The 22,235-nt window shown below is 37.8% G+C and overlaps 1 protein-coding gene across 1 annotated transcript in view; it reads left to right on the plus strand.

The window, feature by feature from the left end:
- Positions 1-22,235, plus strand: part of pcxb (pyruvate carboxylase b) — a 53,248-nt gene that overhangs the window by 12,365 nt on the left and 18,648 nt on the right. Inside the window, exons 5-6 of the mRNA XM_056243550.1 lie at positions 9,926-10,170; positions 18,789-18,968. Of these exons, the coding sequence (XP_056099525.1) occupies positions 9,926-10,170; positions 18,789-18,968 (425 nt within the window). The remainder of the gene's footprint in view (positions 1-9,925; positions 10,171-18,788; positions 18,969-22,235) is intronic.

A 22,235-nucleotide genomic window follows, 5' to 3' on the forward strand; every position in this document is an offset into this window, starting at 1 on the left:
TCATTAATCAAGGGACTCAGCAGGGCCTGTCGTCAAATATCAATACATTTGTACTTTTATACAGTTAGTGTGCTGTAGTGTATGTGTGTTTTACTGTCTGTGTAAGTGTGATAATTGTCGTGTTCTGAGAGGTGTGTTAAACAAAAGGAATGTGTTGACACACACTGGACAAAGACTAATGACAGCAAAAAAAAAATAGAGGTAGAGAATCTTACCCTTCCTTTCCCCCATTTTGTTTTTAACTGCACTTACACATTTCCCCTTCCTCCACTTCATTACTGTCAAAGTTAAGTCATACCTTCTTTGCCCAGTCTTTCTCTCCCTCTCTTCACCTCCTCTGTCCCCCCAATACGGTTCCTTAGAGGCAGAGTGGTTAGGTAATGGCCGCTGCACTTCGGTTTAAAATTCTCCAGAGTCTAATCTTATGTTCTTGGATGATCTTTCATGTAACCACATCATACACAACAATCTGTCAATGTCTCTCTGTAAACACTGAGATACCAATTGAAATACCAATTTTAACCTGATGGGTGAAAGATGAAAAACAGAGAAAGATTAGGAAAATAAATTAAGAGCATAATAAGAGAAAATTCTATTTTTGACATTGAGAAAAAATCGGTAGATTTCTTTTGACACAAAAATATTTGCACAAATATTCTGTCCAGTTTTCTCATTGTTGCCTTGTCCGAAGAAATTTTGCATGCTAGTGTGACCGTCCTTTTACTCCAAGACATAAAGTGCTGTGCAAATTTCCATTTGCTGGTTGGATCCTGGTCAGGGCAAAGCAGATTAAGCTCTTGATCCGACGTCGGAGAAGGCCTGCAAAACAATAGGCTCCGCAACATTAGTGGGGACCTTAGGAAAATAACCTGGTCCAGGGTGGAGAAAGGCCTTCACCATACCAGGTACAAATTCCAGGCACAAAGGAGCTACCGACAGGGCTTGCAGTTTCCGATTCTTCTGAGAGGCGAGATGGCAAGAAGGAACACAGCCTGAAAGGGAGGAACTTTTCTGAAACCTCTTCAGTAGGCTCAAAGGGAGCCACAGAAAGGCCTTCCAATACAATGGCCAAATCCCAGGCCCTCACTCAGGTGCGTACTGCAGGTCTCAGCCACAAGGTGCCATGCAGGAAACCTGAAGACGCACCACCCAATGGAGTGTGGTAAGCAGCTATGGCCACCACCTATACCTTTAAGGTGGAGGAGCATAACCCTGCGGAGAACCACTCCTGCAGGAACTCCTGCACTGTACCAACAGGGAAGTTAACTGGGTCCAGCTGGCGCTCTCCGCGTGACCTTGATCATGCAAAGTGGGATCATGCAAATGTACAGCAGGCCAAAAGGTAATCACGTTGGACGCAGCTGCCATGAGACCCAACAGTCTTTGAAACTGTTTAATAATATAATAAAAGTGACTGGCCTAGCTTTAGCCCTTTTAAGGTTGAGTGAATCGAATTGATTTGAGCAGCAGACAGACGTGTCTGCATCGTTGTCGAATCCCATACCCCACCTAGAAAAGTGTTTCTCTGAGCTGGAGAAAACACACTCTTCTTGGCATTGAGCCTTAACCCCAACTTTATCATGTGGGCAAGAACGACATCTCGATGCCGAACCGCCATATTCTCTGATTGAGTTATCTTGACAAACCAGTCCTTGGACCTGATTTTTGACACGATTTGCGTAAGCATCTTGAACTTGAGCTTATTTACAGAGCGATTCAGTTGGCGCAGATCTAAGATCAAACGCAACCCCCATCCTTTTTTGGAACAATAAAGTACCGGCTGTAGTACCCGGACTCCCTGCTTGAAAGGAAGAAAATGTTCTATGGCCCCCTTGTCAAGCAGAGCCTTTACCTCTTGCTCCATAACCAGAGCCTGCTCGGGGCCTACCACTGTGGGTAGAACCCCGTTGAACCTGGGCAGGCGTGACCCGAACTGAATTCTGTAGCCCTTTTCTACCATCAGCAGGACCCATTGAGATATATTTGGCAGTAATTTCCACACTGCCAAAAAATCTACTAAGGGAACCAGTCTCTCGAGACTGGCCTCTGGTGTTAGAATTGGTGTAACCAATTCGGTCCCCTGAAGCAGCGAACTGACAGGAAACAGCCAAACTGATTGCTCTGAGACCCTCCTCAGAGGGGGTGAGCATCCTAGCACTTCTACGTTTCTGGGCGGACACTGGGATATAGGCTCGCCGGAAAGCACACAGGGGAAATTGGTACTCAGATCCATTTTATCCTTCGTAGGCTTGGGCTGCGATCGCCGCCCTGATCCCCAGTCTTTCTGCAGGGAAGTATGGGTAGTGACGCTCTCTTCTCAGCGACATGCCACAGCCTGACCTGCTGCCATGTATGCTTTACCCACCAGCTCTGAAGTGGCTCTTAAAGGCTTGGTAGGTCGCGTCTGGGATTTGAGGGTTGATATTGACTCAGGGGAGAGATAGCTCCCAAGCGTCTCTTCAGTGTTTCAGCACCAATATCTCTTGTCTCGAAACTAAGAACATCCAACTCCTCAGAGCTGGATAGATGCTACTGGTGCTTCACTCGGGGCCGAAGAAACCACAATGCTTGTTTCTAATCCCTGAGACAAAACACTGGCAGGTGAGGGCAGAGAAAAGGATGGGCCCGTCTCTAACCCCTCTACCAGATCCATCTGCAAACCCCACGACCTGAGTCGCCGTTCTGCCTCAGCAGCTGCGGGACCAGAACCATGAGGAACGCATGCCAAAGTGCCCTCATCAAAGAGCGACTGGCGGAAGCGGGGTTAACATTAGCCGCTCACAATGCTCACATTCAGCCCCCTCGAGGACTGACTGAGCATGATCTGCTCCCATACAAACAACACATAACTTGTGTGTATCCCCACCCGTGATGTAACAAGGGCAGGGAGAAGCACATGGTTTATACTGCTGTTTTCTCACCATTTTATATAATGCTTTGTCACGTTTTACAATGGTGATAAACTCCTGTTCTAATAGAGTCAAAATGCTGAAATGTAATTCATTCCTGTGATGGCAAAGCTGATTTTTCAGCAGCAGTCTCAAATGATCCTTCAGAAATCATTCTAATATGCTGATTTGGTTCTCAAATAACATTCTTATTTCTGATTAATGTTTTTGTGATAATTTTTTTTTTACTAGAAAGTAAAAAAAAAAAAACAGCATTTTGAAATAGAAGTATTTTTGCAGCATTGGAAATGTCTTTACTGTCACTTTTGATCAGTGTAATGCATCCTTGCTAGATAAAAGCATTTTTTTTCTTCTAATCTTGTTTAGCCCAAACGTTTTGGTAGTGAATCAGTTTCCACCAAAATATGAAGCAGCACAATGTTGTTGTTTTTTAACCTTTATAGTAATTAGATTTTTTTCTTGAGAACCACATTTTTTCCTTGAGAAACCGAGCTTTTAAAAAAAAACTATACTATACTATATTATACTATATTATAACTATAATATACTATACAACCCCAAATCAGAAAAAGTTGGGACATTTTGTAAAATGCAATAAAATCAAGAATCTGTGATTTGTTCATTCTATTTAACCTTTTATTAGCTGACAAAAATACAAAGAAACGTTTTCCAATGTTTTCACTGACCAACATAATTGTATTTTGTAAATATGAACAAATTTTGATTTTTGATAGCTGCAACACACCCCAAAAAAGTTACAGAGACCAAATAAAAGTGAAAAGATTATCCAAATTAGATTATCCAACTATTTTGAAACACTTCACAATGAGCAGGTGAATTGGTAATAGTTGAGGTTATCATTTTTGGGTGTAAAAGTGCTTCTCAGTCTTTTTAAGCAAAGATGGGTCATGGCTCATCACTTTGTGCCAAATATCTTGAGAGAATTGTCAAACAATTAAAAAATCACATTTCTCAATGCAAGATTGCAAAGCATTTATGCCTTTCATCATCTTCCATAGATAATATTGTCACAAGATTCAGAGAATCCAGAGAAATCTCAGTCTGTGTTGGGTAAGGAAGTAGACCTCTGTTGAATGTGCGTGACCTTTGAGCCCTCAGATGGCATTGCACAACATACCATCATGCTACTCTGTCAAATACAGCCACATGTACTCGAGTAATTTGGAAAACCATTTTCACTGAACACATCTGAAGCTGCATCAAGAAATGCCACTTGAATCTCTGTTACGCAAGGAGAAAGCTTTACACCAGTTCTATGTGGAGATGCCGGCGAGTTCTCTGGGCCTGAGCTCATTCTCATTCTCAACCTCATTCTGCACGTTGTAGCGATTGTACGCACGTATAAATATAATTAATTATTATTCATAACAGATTATGATCAATAATTAATAATTGAATTATTTTCAGAATTTACTGTAGCAAAATCAATAGTATGATCAGTTTATCAGTTCATCCAATGAACGGAAAGCATAAACAATTATTAATTCTAGGAAATATAATATCTTCTTGGCCAAGAAAGACTAATTCCCAGCTAACAGCTAAATTAAGAAATAAATCAAGTAATGCTTCTCTTTTCAAATACAAACAATACTTTATTGATTATAAGCCTATGACTAACACACATAAAACTAATATAACACAAACACACGCACACGCATTCATACAAGTTGAAGAAAGACAGAGAGTGAGGAAGACTGAGTTTTAGGAGTTAGATGAGGTCCCAAGTTTCTATATGCACTTAAAAGACATGACCTGAACGAACCATCAATAATTAATTTCACCCTTGTATCGTTTCTTAGGCGGGTAATTCAATTTGATATTAAAATGCACCTGCAGTTTCAGCTAAAAGTCTGGAGGTACTTGCTTGTCCTTGCGTTGCTTTTGGGGATTCCTGTGAAGGTGTTCCCCGGGTCCGTTGTTTGGCTGGCGGTCTCCTCGTGCTTGCTAGATCTTGGACAGCCAGTCACGTGGTGTGTTGGCGCGGATGAATGAAAGTCTTTGAAGTTGAAAGCTGGTTTTGCAGTTGAAACGTTAAAACGAAACTTTGCAGCAAAACTTAACTTAGAACCGAGACTTTTAACGGAAAAGAAAAGAAACTAAGAAAAGAAAGAAAAGTGAGACGAGATGGCTTGAATTAAATCTGTTTTAACCCATATCTTGATTTGGGTCATTTGTCTCTGCGTCTACATGGTTACTATAACCATCGTCGGCTCCACCCGGCTTGTTCTGCCGAAAGAGAGCATCACAAGAGAGCAGAGGGCAAGAGCACATCACAAGAGAGGATCACACGAGAGAGAGGATCACAAGAGAGAGATTCTGTGTTCGGGTCTAAGATTTTAAACTCAAAATGTTTGTCCCGCCTCCTGGAGGAATTTGGAATTCGGACAATAAGATACTATATGGTTATTTGAGAAGGGAGTCTTTTCTATCCCCCCCCCTTTCTCTCATCGCGAATCATGTGTTCTCTGTGGTCTGCTTACTCATCAGCTCGAAACAAGAGGATTCAGTTTAGACATAATTTCCATTTTAAGAACATAAACATTTTTACACAGATTTCAATCGAGCCATCTTTTGAATTAAACACATACGAGCATAATGATAGGAAGCACGACACTTTCAATCCAGTATCTCTAATATTTAAAACAATTACATGACTTAGATGTGATCTAAGCAGAATAGACACATACAGGGGTTGTAAACACAATATATAATTGTTATGTTACATGATTTTGATTATGGGTCAGTCAAGAATTGTTCTGGGATGAGTTTTATTGGTATTGGAGAATTGGAGGAAAGTCCTTATATGTGTGTGTGTGTGTGTATCCTTATGGTCAGCATTTGTCGCATCCGTGGTGTGTACCACGTGAGGGTTTAGTTTCGCAAATGGTTGTCTTCAAGACAAAGGGTATTTTTGTATGCAAGTCCACTTTTTCAGCCTTAAGGAGATGCAATAATTGATAAGGGGAAAACTAGCTCGGGACGCTGAATGGTTCAGTCTGTTTAGTCGCAGGGGTCAGGTGACTCCTTGTTAGGGCCTCTTGTTTCACCATTTCTGAACAGATCTGTTCTTGCCAAATTATAAAACATTGACAACGTCTTTCCTTTAGTTAAACAACACAAGGGTCTTTTGCCTCATAGCCTGGGGCTAATCTGGAATATGCAGTTTCTTGTGTTTATGTACGAACGCTTCACTCGTGTGGGTTGCATTCTCGTTGTTGCTACAACGTGCTACAACTGAGTGGTTTCTAGACACTCTGCACCATAGAAGGGATGTGCCTGCCTGTTTACTGCAGTCCAGATATGTCTCTTATGGAAAATGTATGACCGTCATGAAAAGGAGAATCAGGCAATGATGACCACAGACTGTTGAGCGGCTGTCTTGTATCAGACAAGATTGGGCAAATATTCCACTAGCAAAACTCAGACAAACTAGTATCCTCAACTCCCAAATGATTAAAAAGTGTAATTAAAAGGAAAGGTGATGTGACACAGTGGTAAACATGTCTCTGTCCCAACTTTTTGGGGGGGTGTTGCAGCCATCAAAATCAAAATTTGTTCATATTTACAAAATACAATGTTGGTCAGTGAAAACATTGGAAAACTTTTGTACTTTTGTCAGTTAAAAAAAGGTTAAAAAGAATGAACAAATAACAGATTCTTGATTTTATTGCATTTTACAAAATGTCCCAACTTTTTCTGATTTGGGGTTGTAAACTAGTAGACTAGTCATTTGTTATGACCCATCCAAAAAATTAGATGGAGAAAAATACTAGAAATTGTGTGAGATTACAATTGAGTATATAGCACATGGGCATGTGTGTTTGTGTGTTAAGTACATAGTTTTTTATTCACGGGCGCATCTGTTGAGGTAATTGGTCACAGTAGACGTCTAGTTTCCTGAAGATCCCTTTTTCCCTCTCATCACTCTCTCTTACTGTCATTGGTTTTCTCTCTAGTGTATTGCCCTGGTTAATTTAGTTGCCAGTGTAGCAGGCTAGCACAGGTAAAGATTTAGCTCACTGTATCTCTGCCTGAGCTGTTAGAGCCATTTGTTATTAATGCCACACACACACACACACACACACCACACACATTTATTGATGTGCTTGTCAGAGCCTCTTACATGCATCTTGTTTTCATTCTCTGTTCATTTGTTTTCTTTTAGTTGTATGTTTTTATAGTGTATATTTTTGTCTGTATTGCCCTGACTAGCTGCCCTGCCATTGCTTTGTGTGCTCTAGCTGAGCTCCATATTTGGCGTTTTTCTCTCTCTCCCCCTCTTTTCTCTTTTCTTTTATAGAACACATATTCTCTCCCATTTTTCCCTCCCTTCAGGCTTTTTTATTCACATTTTCTAATCTTTCCCTTTATTTCCTGTTTTCACTCGTTCTCTTCCGCCTACACTCATCTGTCCCTATATGTTTGTTTTCCTTCTGCATCTGTAAGTTCTTTTTCTTCCATTTCCATGTTTTTCTATGCAGTCTTCAAGCCCACCGCTTCCACTAACACTTCTCTCTCATATTCCATCTGTCACTTTTTCTCTCCATCTCTTGATTAAATGGAAAGACACATTCAGACTCACTTCCACAATCAAACCTCTTATCCCTGTGCAAGCCCTTTGTGTTCACTTTTAAATGTCTCTCTGCTTTTCTCTTTCTTTCTCTCCATCTCTTACACACACACACAAACACACAATCTCTGACACACACACATACACACATTCTTGTACATCTATCTTTGTGAGGACATGTATTGACACAATTCACAATTCTCTAGCTCCTTACCCTAACCCTACCCATCACAACTAACTGCCTAATCTGAACCCTTGCCACAAACATATACCCTTAACCTAATAATAGCATTATCCCTAAAACCAAGTCTTGATTCCCAAATATCTCACAGTGGGATTTTGAATCTCGCATTGTGACTTTATATCTCACAATGCGATTTTTCAATTCATCACTTTATGCAACTTTGTTTTACAATCTGACATTATTTTGAGCTTTATCTCACAAGTAACTTTTGATTATTCTGAGGTGGAAACAGGCTTCCATACTCACAGCCTTATCCAAGTTGGTGTTCTATTAAATGGTCGGCCAGATGGTCTCCCAGTCATAAAGTCATGAAATAGGTGCCTTGGGAAATCACACTTGTCTCTGTGATAGCCCAAAGCTCTGTATACAGGGAAAAAGCAAAAAAAAAATCAACCAATCAGAAAACTGGTCCATATTGTACTGTCATCTATAGCTCATGCAAGCACACATAAATACATACTTCATATGTTCATAAATGCACAGTCATTTCGGGGGCATTTAGGGCCATTTATCTACTGTAGTGACACATTAGAGAATGATAGAGTTCAGCACACAATGTACATTGACATTGCTTAATGGATTGGTTACTATTGTCTATTGGAGTGATGCGAACCCAGTAGGAACATTATAATAGCAGAGAGCTTCTCACTTATGAAGTGTGTGTGTGTGTGTGTGTGTGTGTGTGTGTGTGTGTGTGTGTGTGTGTGTGTGTGTGTGTGTGTGTGTGTGTGTGTGTGTGTGTGTGTGTGTGTGTGTGTGTGTGTGTGTGTGTGTGTGTGTGTGTGTGTGTGTGTGTGTGTGTGTGTGTGTGTGTGTGTGTGGCGCCTGAAGACAGGAAAGATGATTATTGTGGCATCAGGCCTAATTAAATCCACATTGATTATTACTGTCTGACTTTATGCAGGGTCTTTATTGATGGATTGATGGTGTGTTTTGAGATGTGTCAGATTAGGACAGCAATATCAGTCAGTCAAATGTTTCTAGCAAAAGAGAGAGAGAGAGAGCATCTAACACTACCACTTAAATGCATCTGAAAGGACAGGGTGATTAATTGCACTGAATTAATACTTTCAGCCCAGTCATTTCCATATTTAATATATTTCTGTCTATCCTATGTTTTAAATGACAACTTTACAGATGACTAAGTGACTCTATTCACAAATTACTCTGAGCAGTCACTGTCTCGTTAAACAGATTTGAAAAGGCAGTCTTATGTCACAGCTTGTGTGAATATGAAATTCATATTATGAACTTGGAATAGTTATGGTTAAATAATTGATATAGCTAAAACTGTGACCTGTACTTAATATGCATGATTTTCGATCATTGCATTGCTTGTAAACATCCTACACTTAGTCTAAAAAAAGGATAATGTACAGTCAATACAGACCTCTGATCTGCATAGGGGTGATCATCACCGTCTGGCTGACTGTACAGTATACATTTTCCTGCTATTTTTGTGGCTACTTACCAAATAAATAAACAGACATGAAATATTGGTTATGTTTTTCTATGTAATACGAGAACCAGCACCATTACCACAGCTATGTAGGAATTATTATTATTGTATATTTTTTTGGACATATAACTTTTACGGTCAAAAATATTTATCATATTATAAATTAATTATATATTGTATAATATAAGAATTGTGTATAATTAAAAATCGAGCATTCCAGAGAGCCATTTAATAGAGCTCAACAGTGCCTGTCCACATTTAGTATTGCGTTGGTTCCAAAAGATGTTTCATTAATTTCGACAATTGGGATTTTAAAAAACCAACCACTCAACCAGCTTTGAGTTGATATTACAAACTTTGATTTAAAATAAAAACAAACAAACACAATACAAAAAGATACAGAAATATAAGTAGTTTTTTTTCCTGCAATTTGCAGTGCTTCATGGGAGTGGGCAGTCGCTGTAGAGCTCTTTTAGCATTTTGTTCACTGCAGTTTTATGATTGGTCGATATTTATCTGCTGGATCATGTGCAGTGTCTTCACCAGCAATCATGCTGTTAAACATTTTTTTAAATACATTGAAACAAAGGGGTATGTCTTTTTTATTGAAAATTGGTGTCTTATAATAATATATCATATTGTTTTAATAAGCTGTCTGAAGTCATATGGCTTATTATATTACAGTGACATTGCAGATTTGTAACACTTCTCCTGTCACACAGGTGTTTCTCTGGACAGAGTGTTTGACTACAGCGAGTACTGGGAAGTGGCTCGTGGTCTGTACGCTCCCTTCGACTGCACCGCCACAATGAAGTCTGGTAATGCAGATGTTTATGAAAATGAGATCCCAGGGGGCCAGTACACCAACCTTCACTTCCAGGCCCACAGCATGGGCCTCGGTAACAAGTTCAAAGAGGTGAAGAAAGCCTACGCTGAAGCCAACAAGCTGCTGGGAGACCTTATCAAAGTAAGCTTTAAAAATCTCATTTTGATTCCAAATGTGTCTCTCTCTCTCTCTCTCTCTCTCTCTCTCTCTCTCTCTCTCTCTTTATTTATTTCTCTCTCTCTCTCTATCTATCTCTCTCTTTATTTATTTCTCTCTGTCCTTCTCTCCTCCTCCCCTGTTCCACATACTGAAGAGTGTCCTTGAAGGCCAGTGTGAATAAAGTGACTTTTTCTTTTCTATTGGATTTGCTGTCATTTAAATTCCACAAGTATATAATCACAGCTCTGTAATTTTTGTTCCTGTTGGTTCAAACCTAGCAATTAACTTAAAACATAGAAATTATCTGCAGTGTACCCTAAATTTTGCATGTAGACTAAATAACAATTTCATCGCGGGCACGCTTCATTCTTTCCTCTGTTCACATTAAAATAATTACACTTTACAAAATTATTTTAGAGACGTTGGATGGATATTTCTAGTCAATGGGATGAGCTTACATCCTGTCACCATCCAGAATCTCTGTGACTGACAGAAAGTGGCAGAAGTTGTTCTTGTTAGAGGAACAGTGTGATAGTGAGAGTTCTGGTTATCAGCTGATCTGCCATATAAACTGATACCAGCAGTCAGTGTCACCTGCCAATGTTGGCTTCTGCTGTGTTACATTCTGTCTCCTATAAGGCCAAATAAACCGAGCAGCTGAAATGTGTCTGGCATCACTTGCTTCTGTATTTTGCTCAATGCAATCAATTATTGGGATTCTCCTAATAGAAGTTTATGTTTACCTCTAGTGTATCTGCATGTGATTGTTATTCAGTTCACCCTCTTTATCTTGTTTTTCTGTCAGTGCATTCCTGCCTGCACTCGTTTTTGTTGTTGTTGTTGTTGTTGTTTTTCACACCATCTCTCTCTCCAATTTAGTTCATCGGTTTGGGGGAAATGGGCTAGACTTTGGGAGTTTGTGGTGATTCCATTTATATTCATTTTGCTATTGCCATCTCTCTCTCTCTCTCTCTCTCTCTCTCTCTCTCTCTCTCTCTCTCTCTCTCTCTCTCTCTCTCTCTCTCTCTCTCTGCCAAGGTATGTTCAGAATGGCATGCCACATTCTATTTTTAAAAGAAAAGTACTATGCTTATGCATTATTTATACTTTATACAGTATCTGAATTGTCTTTATTCATGGAATACTTTAATTTTAAGGATGCATTGAAGTGATCAACAGTAAAGTGACACTAAAGACATTACATTAGCCGCGTTTCCACCGTTGGGCAAAACCATTCTCGTTGCTTAATCATTCTATTCGGTGCTGATCCGGCCCAGCCGGTACGTATATGGTTTAATGTTCCACTCTGAGGCTGATAATGGAACTCTGTAATACAAATGCGTCAGCCATTACCTTGGTAACACAAGAGTTTACAGACGTTATGAGATGTAAATAGCTCACTATGGAGGATGATTAGACATTTCTTTTAATTTTAGTATTAACTTGTGTTTGCGTCTCTCAAAGAGCACACTTGGCCAGCTACAGAGAAACAGCCAGGCAACAGACAAATGACCAATCCTGAATGTTGACATCACTGCACGCATTTTACCAGCACTGTTAGCCAAGCGTGCTGACAATTCCGGGCCGAGAACGGTTTGCAATCTTTCCATGCCAAACCAAGCTCAAGTGGAAATACAACTGGAACCATTCCTTTCCGTTCATAGAACTGTTCGGCCCCATGGTGTAAATGCGGCTATTGTTAAAGTTTCAAGTAAATGCTGTTCTTTTGGACTTTCTATTCATCAAAGAATCATGAAAAAATGCATTACTGTTTCCACAAATATATTTCAACATTGATAATAAGAAATGTTTCTTAAACACCAAATCAGAAGGATTTCTAAAGGATCAATGGCTGCTGAAATTCAGCTTTGCCTTCTCAGGAATAAAAAAATACCAAACAGTTTTAAATTGTAATAATATTTCACATTGCAGTTTTTACAGTATGTTTTAATCAAATAAATATAAATAAAACATTTAAAAATCGATTTAAAAATATTTGCATAATAGGTAGCGTAGTGTACATGATGCACAGTAAAGCATTATGATAGTTTTTCATTCTGAACACAACCTTCATGTCTTGCTCTTCCTTGCTACCCAGTTTGCTGAGACACACACATACACACACTCCTCTAATTCTGTTCCTTTTGAAGCAGCAGCAAGCACTGACACACACAAACCGTTCTCTTGAGTTCAAAGCTCTCTCTGTCCATGCCGATGGCCAAACAGATGTACCCTGTCAGTTAGCCAGAGATAGCCTGCACAATAACACAGGAGAGAGTAAACACTTCTAGACCTGTGTGTGTGTGTGAAGCAAAGGAAGCAAAAACCGAGAGACAGAAGCAGAGAGCGACTGAGATGTACACAGAAGGGATTACTGTACGTCAGAAAAGCAGTAAGAGGAGACACTGACGGGCTTTAGGATTGCTGTGTGTGTGTGTGTGTGTGTGTGGTTGTGTGTTTGATCCCCTCTTAATCCCGTCTCAGTCTCATCTTATAACACTTTCCCCGACAGCCTCCATCACAGTGGCTTGGCCTGACCGAGTTTTGCATTGTGTCTGGGTACTTAACAAATCCTCTACTTAATTAACAACCCAATGATTTCTCTCTCTGTTCGAACTAAAGGCAAAAGTTAAAGGATTTTTCAGTAACTTAGGGCGGCTTCCTCATAATTTGAAACTTTTACAAGAAACATGATTTCTTTTGACTTCAGGCAATCCTGTTGAGCATCCGACCAACAATGTAGCCAAATATTACAGATTGGGAGGAGTGGGGACTGTAGACTTGGAATTAAGCCTTTTCCCCGTTATTATTTGATTCACGGGACCGGACACCAGTTATCTTGCCAAGAAAAATCTTTATTCTTATATGTCAGGAGAGAAACTTGAGAAGATGTTGTATTCATGCCAGGTCCATGCGTTTCCGCGTTTCTCTGCCATAGTACAGTAAGATTGAATTTATATACACCACTGAGGGACTTTCCAACTTTCTTGTAAGGTAGGAAAACATGTTGCTTGAGCTTTAAAAATGGAACGTATATGCTTACACATGGCACAATCCACTTTCCATATTAAGAAACTTCCCTTCAGTGTATACATTTGGGGTACATTGCATCAGTTGAAAAACATTCCTTTTCTTATAAAGAATATGCCAACTGTACACATTTGATGTATCATTATCATTGGAACAGTGTTACATTCTCCCTTCCCTGTCTGACATGTGATCCTCACACATGCTGTCTATAGTATATGCATTCAAACACATGCATTTAAAACTCCATAAGATAATACAACTGATTATGAATATTAATAAAGAATAATAATACAGATACATAATATTAAATAATGCAATTATATTAAAAGATTAAATGTTAGTCTTCAGGGACCAACTTCTTTTCTTTAACTTTTTTGGGGGGGGGTAATTCTTTTAATTGATCAGCCACTATTCAGAATTTCATGATGGTTTATATTGACTGCCTTGTACTGGACAGTTACACTACTGCCTACTATTTTTGTAAGTATTTTTCAAATGGTAACATGCCATATTCTTGTCACATAAACTTGCTATGTTGGTTTAAGTCTGTGAGGGACTTCCAGTCCTTACAAAAAAATAATTACATTCATTATTTTTTTTAAATATATAAATTATAATTGTGTTTTGAAAAATGCTTTAGTTCAGTCATCCAGGTGTTCTTTACCAAATTAATTTCTGAAAATGTATTATATATACAGTATAATAATTCATATAATTAATATAATATTTTTGTCCCCTGTTTCCCAGCAAGTTGGGATGCAATCGTGTGCAATATTGTTAGTTATTTAGCTAAACAGGTAGTTAAGGGTACGTATCAAAATGGATAGTATTAAAGTTGACAGAATTTATTGGAAAAAAATAAAAGATAAATCAAACAAAATTTTGAGAAGAGAGACCTTGCTGCAAAATCAGTTATTATTTATCTATGAATAAGTTTGAATATACATATAAACAATCAGACTAACGGAAATGAAATCAAAACTGGCTGATGATGCAGAGAAAATAGCTGTGTCACAGATGGGAGAGATGAAGATGGGAAATATAACAGGTGTGCTATGAGGATGATGAAGGAGGCTCTTTATCTCGCAGTAGAGTAGCTCACAGCGCCTTTTATGTGTTGAATTTCATATTTACATTTTGTACTATTCATTGTTAAATGCACACTACCGTTAAAAATTCTAACGTTTATATATGGAGTCTGTACAATTTTGTACAACGTTTGGAGTCTGTACAATTTTGTTTTTTATTTTATTTTTATTATAATATTTTAATTTATACTTTTATTGAGCAAGGATGCATTTAATAGTTTAAAATCTCTGAATCATCAGAGGATGCTGAAAAGTTTAAAGCGGCACAACTGTGTTCAACATTGACAATAATAAGAAATGTTACTTGAGCACCAAATCAGCATATTAAAATGATTTCTGAAGGATCATGTGACACTAAATATATATTTAAATATATGTGGATAAGAGACTTTAAAAATATATTTAAGTTACATTTTAGGACGAGATGGTAATATCTCTTGCTTTATTTATTTAAATCTTACCGACCCCAAACTTCTGAATGGTAGTGTACATTATTATTATTTCACAATCTGAGTATATATCAGTATTCCCATTTCTAAGGGTTTAATTGCATTTCATCCAACCAAAGAGGCATTTTCCATAAGATATTTTTAGAATACCACTTTAATCTTGTTCAGTTACTACTTTACTCTTGTAAAAGGCCTGTAATGGATTTATTTTTAAAATAGAATGCCTGAATTCTTGAAAACATAGATAATAGATAACAATAAAATAGTATCCCACATTTAGCACACAAGAGTTAAAAATGTGAGCAATACCCACACTGCAAAATAGTATGGGTACTATTCTATTCTTTATTCTTCTAAATACTGAACACAACCAAAGTCTCAGACAAGGCAGGAGCACTCCAGCTACCATGAGTCTTTAGGATTTGATGTAACATAAGCTCCAGCGTCTTTGACTTCAAATGTCTGTGGCAGGATGAAGGAAACGTTCATGATTAATTTAGTGGAATCACATTTGATTATCCAGACAGTTAAGTTTTCCTATTACGGAGAGTAATTTCTCTATGAACAGTATTCCCTGGCTGAGATTTCTGAAGCAGAAGAGTTATGCAAGAGTCACAGCATTTTAACATTTTTCAGAGAAGTTAGCCTACTCATGTAACGGTTTGTAATGTTGACATTTATATGCGTAAGAAGTTTTATAATTGGTCATATTCGGGTTTGGAAGTCCCTACTGTGCCATCCAATACAGTCCCAGTGGTGCTATAGAGTCACTCAGAGTTGTTGCTAAACCCTTTGCTCTGAAAAAGTCTTTGTACATGTCATGTCTGTGGCTTTGTGTTGAAACAAGGATATTACCCTTGCGTAACCTTTGTAGGAGTCTATTACAAAACTTAATCCTAAATGTCACTCACATTTCTTTCTTTCCTTTTTTTGACCTATTCCCAGTTCAGAGTGCTTACAGTTTGTTAGTGTTTTTAATATTATGTAAATACAATGATATCCTTTGAAATACCTTGGACTGCAATGTTAAATTATAACCACAACTATGGCTCATATCAAAATATTTGATACCATCACTGTACCACAGTGGCGAGGCCAGACATTTTAAAGTCAGTGGACCTTGGCAAAATAGGGTGGACCAATGGCTACAAGAGCTGAAGAGCAACCCAACACTTCAGCACAACTTCTCCATTTAGCTAGGTTCGTCAACCATAACTCCTTCAAGGACAGTCAGGAATCTTGGAGTGGTGATTGATGATCAGTTAAGCTTCACAGATATTACTACAACACCCTGGTCCTGCAGATTTGCTTTATACAACATTAGGAAGATTAGACCCTCCCTATCAGAGCAGGCCACACAAACTCCTTGTCCAAGCTCTTGTTCTCACCAGACTGGAATATTGTAATGTTCTTATAGCGGCATGTACTATCCAGCATGTACTATCAAGCCTTTGCAACTGATCCAGAATGCAGCAGCGAGGGTGGTCTTCAACAAGCCGAAGAAAGCCAACGTCACACCTTTCTTCATCAGTTTGCACTGGCTGCCATCAGCCACTCGCATCAAATTCAAGGCACTGATGCTTGCCTACAAGACAACCACTGGCTCTGCACCAATATACCTAAACTCACTAGTTCAGACTTATGCGCCCTCCAGAAGCTTGCTTTCTTGCTTTCCATTTTCAAAAAATGTCTAAAGATACATCTTTTTTGTCAGCACCAAAAAAAAAAAACTTGCTATGAGTACTGTGCTAGACTGAGACTTGTTACAGCACTTGTATACTGTTGCCCTCTTGTTGGTCTGATTGCTTCTATTGTTCTCCTCATTTGTAAATCACTTTGGATAAAAACGTCTGCTAATTGTTTAATGTAAATGTACTATCAAATTACATCATTTTACAATATATGGGATAAGAATGATTTGACAATTAAGATTAGTTAAAGGAACCGTATGTAAGAAATGTATTTCAATTAATCATAAAATGGCCCTGATATGTCACTAGACATTAAGAAATCATGTTCATTTCAAATACTTATATCACTGACAACAGTAGTCCAGCCAGGATATTGTCATTTAAAAAGTGAAGTTGCAGCCCTCAACTGATGTTGATGTTGTCATGTTGTGTTTTGGTCTGATGCGCCACCCTCCACCTATCTACCAATCACGAAGTCAGTAGTGTTGCGGCATCCGGGTTGCCAGCTCTGCTGTAGTTACCACAGCTGCAGCTACAAACGTGTCGGATAAAAAAATGTCTAACGTTACGAATCCAAAAAAACCTCATTATGATTCCGAAATACTTGGTGACAAAGTCCAAAATAAAACAAGGATTTGTATAGGAGATGCCTTTGAAAGATGTAGACGGCTGAAAACGGAGATGAATTTGCTGGATCCTGCAGCCTATCTGGCAACCTCGAGTCAGGGGGGAGGGGGAGGGGACACACCGCTCTACAGTAATTTGAAAGTGATTGCAGTACCAGTTTTGGCCACAATCTTACATACGGTTCCTTTAAATATGATTTATTGTCAGACAACAGTTTCATGAAAACAACAAAATCCATCCATTAAGAGAAAATAACATATGTACAGAATAAGAACAATAATCAAAGATAAGTAATCATAGGTGGAGCGTGTGTAATGCTGAGCCAGGCTTAGCCTTCTCCTGGCCACACACTCGAGACTAGCTGGGAATTTTCTCACTCAAACCACTGCCTGCTGCTGCTTCTGATTGCTTTTAGAGGGAACAACTGCCCATATCTGCTGGTCTAGGAACAGGTTTCTCTGTAATAATAGCATATTGGCAATTTGGCAGACGACCCCATGCGTATTTGTGTTTGCGCTATGGAGAGTGTCAAAGGTTTCTATTTACAACGTGTTGATTTCTTGAAGCAGTGGCCAATCAGAGGTGCTTAAGTTAGAATCCACTCACCGCTCAAAGCACCGGAGTTTATATCCAGTGCTGAGTTCAATTCTCGTAAATCCTCTCATTATAACAAACAAACATTTTTCATGCTTGACCAGCGGCCATGTACGCGTTGCAAAGTCTTGGGACTGACATCTGTTAAATTCATGTATTTATTATTGTCTTGTAGGCCTATGCATGATTTTTTTCTCCATTCGCACAAGTTTTGCTGTACATAAGGTATTATTTCCACCGAGCGCTATACTATTTATGTGAAAGAAAAATTGTGTGACATTAACTTTTTATTCCTCTCCTTAATCTTTTTCTTTTTTCCCTTCTTCACCCCCTGTGTGTCTTTCCTCCTCTCAAATCCTAATGGATCTCTCATTTCTATACTGTTTTCTCACTCTCTTGTTTTGTTCTTTTGGTTTCTTTAGTCATTATCTGTAGAGGATGTTTAAAATAGATTTGAAGTATTGTTCTCTAATTATTTTGTGTTGTTCACATTTAAAGGAATAGCTCACACAAAAAATGTAAATCACTCAACCTTATGCGGTTTCAAACTTCATTTCTTTCGTGGAACAATAGTCGTAGTTTTAGAATATCCTGAAAAGAATGGCCAATATTATGAAACTGAATAGAGGTACATGAAATTGGCCATTTATAAGTCTTTGTAAACTAATCTTTCTTTCGATGCAGATCTTGTTGAATCCTTTGACCGGTATATTCTTCAAACCTTTTTCTTTTGTGTTCTATGGAAGAATGTAAGTCATGCAGGTTTAGAACAAATGATGACATAACTTTCATTATTGGGTGAACAATCTGTTTTGATCTGACCTCTCCACAGATCAATTCCTCTTTTGATTTCCTAATTTTTTTCTAGTTTGTTTTTAAAGTTCATGTTTGCTTTTTGGGGTTTGTAGCAGTGTAATGTGAATTGATTATTATCCTTGATTTGTCAGTATAATCGTTGGTAAGCGTTTCTAGCTGAGGGGAGAATTTTCAGCTTGTGGATGTACAGTTTATTTCCCATTGAAATGTGCTGTAAGAGTTTGTTTTAAAAGTTCCCAGAAAGGAATAGCTCATAGCTCTATTTTGTATAAATTCTGTGTCTCTATCTCACTTTGTTTTTCCAGGTGACCCCCTCGTCTAAGATTGTGGGTGATCTGGCTCAGTTTATGGTGCAGAACTCTCTCTCTCTGGCTGATGTGGAAGAGAGAGCAGACGAGCTCTCCTTCCCTCTGTCTGTTGTGGAGTTTCTGCAAGGACACATTGGAATACCACACGGAGGATTCCCTGAGCCCTTCAGGTCAAAGGTGAGATCACACTGTTTAATGAAAACTGATGTAAAAGTGCAACAATATTTCTCATAGAACTGTTCCTTGGAGAATTCAGTTTTTTTTTTTTTTTTTTTTTTTTTTTTTTTTACATTCAGTCATTTAGCAGACAACTTTTATCCAAGGCACCTACAAATGTGGACAAACACAAGCAGGGTTTTTTTTTTTTGAGAGAGAGAGAGAGTGACAGTGGCTTTGTTTTTGAATAATCTCTAGACACACGTAGAGAGAAAGAGTGTGAGCGAGAAGAAAATGAAAAGGTGAGAGGATGCTATAAAGTGAGAGGCAGTTCATAAAATCAAGAGAATAGCTTTGTGTGAATTCATCACAAAGTTTGTGTATATGTGTGAAAGACAGGATAAGAGACTAAAGGTTTAAGGCTGAGTAAAGCTTGTCACTTGCAGGCTCCTTGTCACCAGTGTCTGTGGCGTTTCCTCCTCCTTGTGCTGAAAGACTTGCTGAGAAAAGAAAGCAGATTGATCCACTATAATGCACAAACACACACATCTACATTCATATGGTCACAGGAAATACTTTTGCTTTATTTTTTAAATGGAGTTGTTACTGAGGAGTGAGGACAGACATCCTGCTTTTGCAGTCGAGGGCAAATTAACTTTGATTTCCTATTTCTCTGGCACACACAGAGACAGACAGACAAACCCTTTTGAAGCACTCTGAAGTCCAAAAATGAAAGATCAAAAGCTGTTTATCAGCACTGGCAGCATTTCCCTGTAATAGAGCTCAACGTGTGGCCTCACTGTAACAGAGAAAAATAGACAGAAAAAGACTTTTAGAAAGATTTTACCATTTCATATAGCCACTTTAATTATGTGTCTTAGTAGGACAGATAAAAATATAATAAAGTCTGAATGAAGTCAATTAAACTTTGTAAGTGTGACTGACATTTGCAGACTGCTTTAATTAACCTTTTCTCACACAGAACCATGAGGTCACTTACTTTAGCTGATATTGACTTACTTGAATTACTTACAAAAATATGACTTACTTCTCCACCAGGCAACAAGGATATTTCTGATTTTGGTGTCTAAAATTGTGATCATTGACATAAATGTTCCAGTAATTACAACAAATCCAACGCATACAGTATACTTTGTGCCTTGCTCAAGTTGCTTAGTAACATCTCGGTTACTTATCATCATAAATGCATTTAATTAAATAAAATGTAGTAATCTCACCATACATGCATTTAATTAAATACTAGCCTACTATTTTTCACAGTCATCTTTTTACTTTAACCCTCTGGGGTCTGAGGTGTTTTCTGGGTCCTGGAGGTGTTCTGACATGCTCTGACATTTGTGCTTTTTTCTGATACTTGTGACATTTTCATGGCTAAAGTCTGATTACACTGTTTTCAGCACAAACTCTGATACAGTAATATGTCAGCAGCATGTATATACAAGTTTTTAGTGAGATAATGACGTTTATGCGTGGTTTGTGAAAAAACTAAAAAAAACATTGTCACTGAAATAAGGTCATGAAACCCATACTAATAATTTCTTCATAAGACTTTTGAAAATTGTATCACATAGCCTAGAATATTTGCTTCGAAACTATGTGAAAATCATCCTAACTACTCATTCAGATAAGACGATATATTGATTTAAAATTTGTAAGACATGTTTTGTGTAAGAAAGCTTTATGCGGGGAGGCGTTAGCCACCCATTAACCCTCTGGGGTCGGCGGCCTCGCCGGCGATACCAGCTCACTTTTTTCCTTATCAGTGCAAAAGAGACTCAAATTACTCTGTTGATTTTGATCTTACATATAAGTGTTGAACATCATTCGATCCTGTTAAGTTTGTATTTTTTTTGTGGAACCTCACAATAAAAACAAAGTGTTGTGCTTTTCGCCTAATAAAGAAAAATAAACATGATGCGCATTCTGCGTTCTCTCTGTTAGTGAGGTCCATTCTGAAACGCGTCCGAAAAATGAACTGTAACTCTGCAAATACTCAGTCAAACAGGTATACAGGCACACAGGCATGAAGCCTGAATTATCTTCTTTTAAATGAAGTAATTTATATAAAAAAACAAATTTTCCCATTTTATGTAATCTGTACGAAAAGAGAGAGATGATAGTCGTTCTCGTCTCAGGTCATTAAAGTTAATTTGAACACGCCCATGGAGCGCGCGCTCTATTCAAACACAAATGCTCTGAGGCGATCCACGCCCACATCAGCTGGATAACCCACCGAAAGAGACTCATATTTACGACGCTGTGAGGAATAATACTATCTTAATAATAATCCTGGAAAAAATTACCTCAGAAGTGCAGGTAGTTTCATTTGGAGGAGCAACTGATCCAGCTGAGGAATAGGTACATTCTTTATTTTCAAGTGCTTTGTTCTAATCGCGATATGAAATAGTGTCTGTAAACAAAAAGACTGTTTGAATATGAATCGCATTTTTGTGTGTGAATGAATGAACAGCTTTTACCTAACTATATTCCAATACTGAGATGAGTAAAAAACGACTGAAATATGTTGAAATAAAATATTTTTGTACAAGCAACGTATTAAACTGCAAATTAACATTTATATGTCCTAATCATAAAAACGATATGTTACATATGAAAGACAAGATGTCGTTTTTACTGTAAAATACTGCCACATCAAATAAGCTTGTTTGCTAAGATGTTATTATTACATAATTTCGTATTAAACTGCAAATTAACATGTCCTAATCATAAAAACGATATGTTACATATGAAAGACAAGATGTCGTTTTTACTGTAAAATACTGCCACATCAAATAAGCTTGTTTGCTAAGATGTTATTATAGTGTTTGTTCGATTGTAGGCTATATTCAAACTAATTAATCCGCAACTGTGAAATATGTATGATAAGATGTATACTTTAGTATATACAAAGAAAGATTACATTTGAAATATAGTTAAAATTTTAATTGTTGTTGTAATTGTAACCTTTTTATTAAAATAGCAAAAATATATGTAGGCTACATATAAATAAATCTTAGGTAAATCTTAAAAGCTCAATATAAGCCTCCTCTTTAAATTATTTGTATTGTGTTTTATTAGTGACACATTTGGGATATATTCCCAAACTTTCTGTAAAAACAGAATGAGAATTAACTGCACAATTACTAGAAATTTTTACATTTGATATTATACAATTTGCAAGCACAATTTGAAAAATAAATAAATAATTGGAACTGTGAACCAATTTTGTATTATATAGGCCTATATATATATATATATATATACATA

This window comes from Rhinichthys klamathensis, unplaced genomic scaffold, assembly GCF_029890125.1.
Source record: "Rhinichthys klamathensis goyatoka isolate OS25496 unplaced genomic scaffold, OSU_Roscu_1.1 h1tg000803l_1, whole genome shotgun sequence".
Taxonomy (NCBI): domain Eukaryota; kingdom Metazoa; phylum Chordata; class Actinopteri; order Cypriniformes; family Leuciscidae; genus Rhinichthys; species Rhinichthys klamathensis.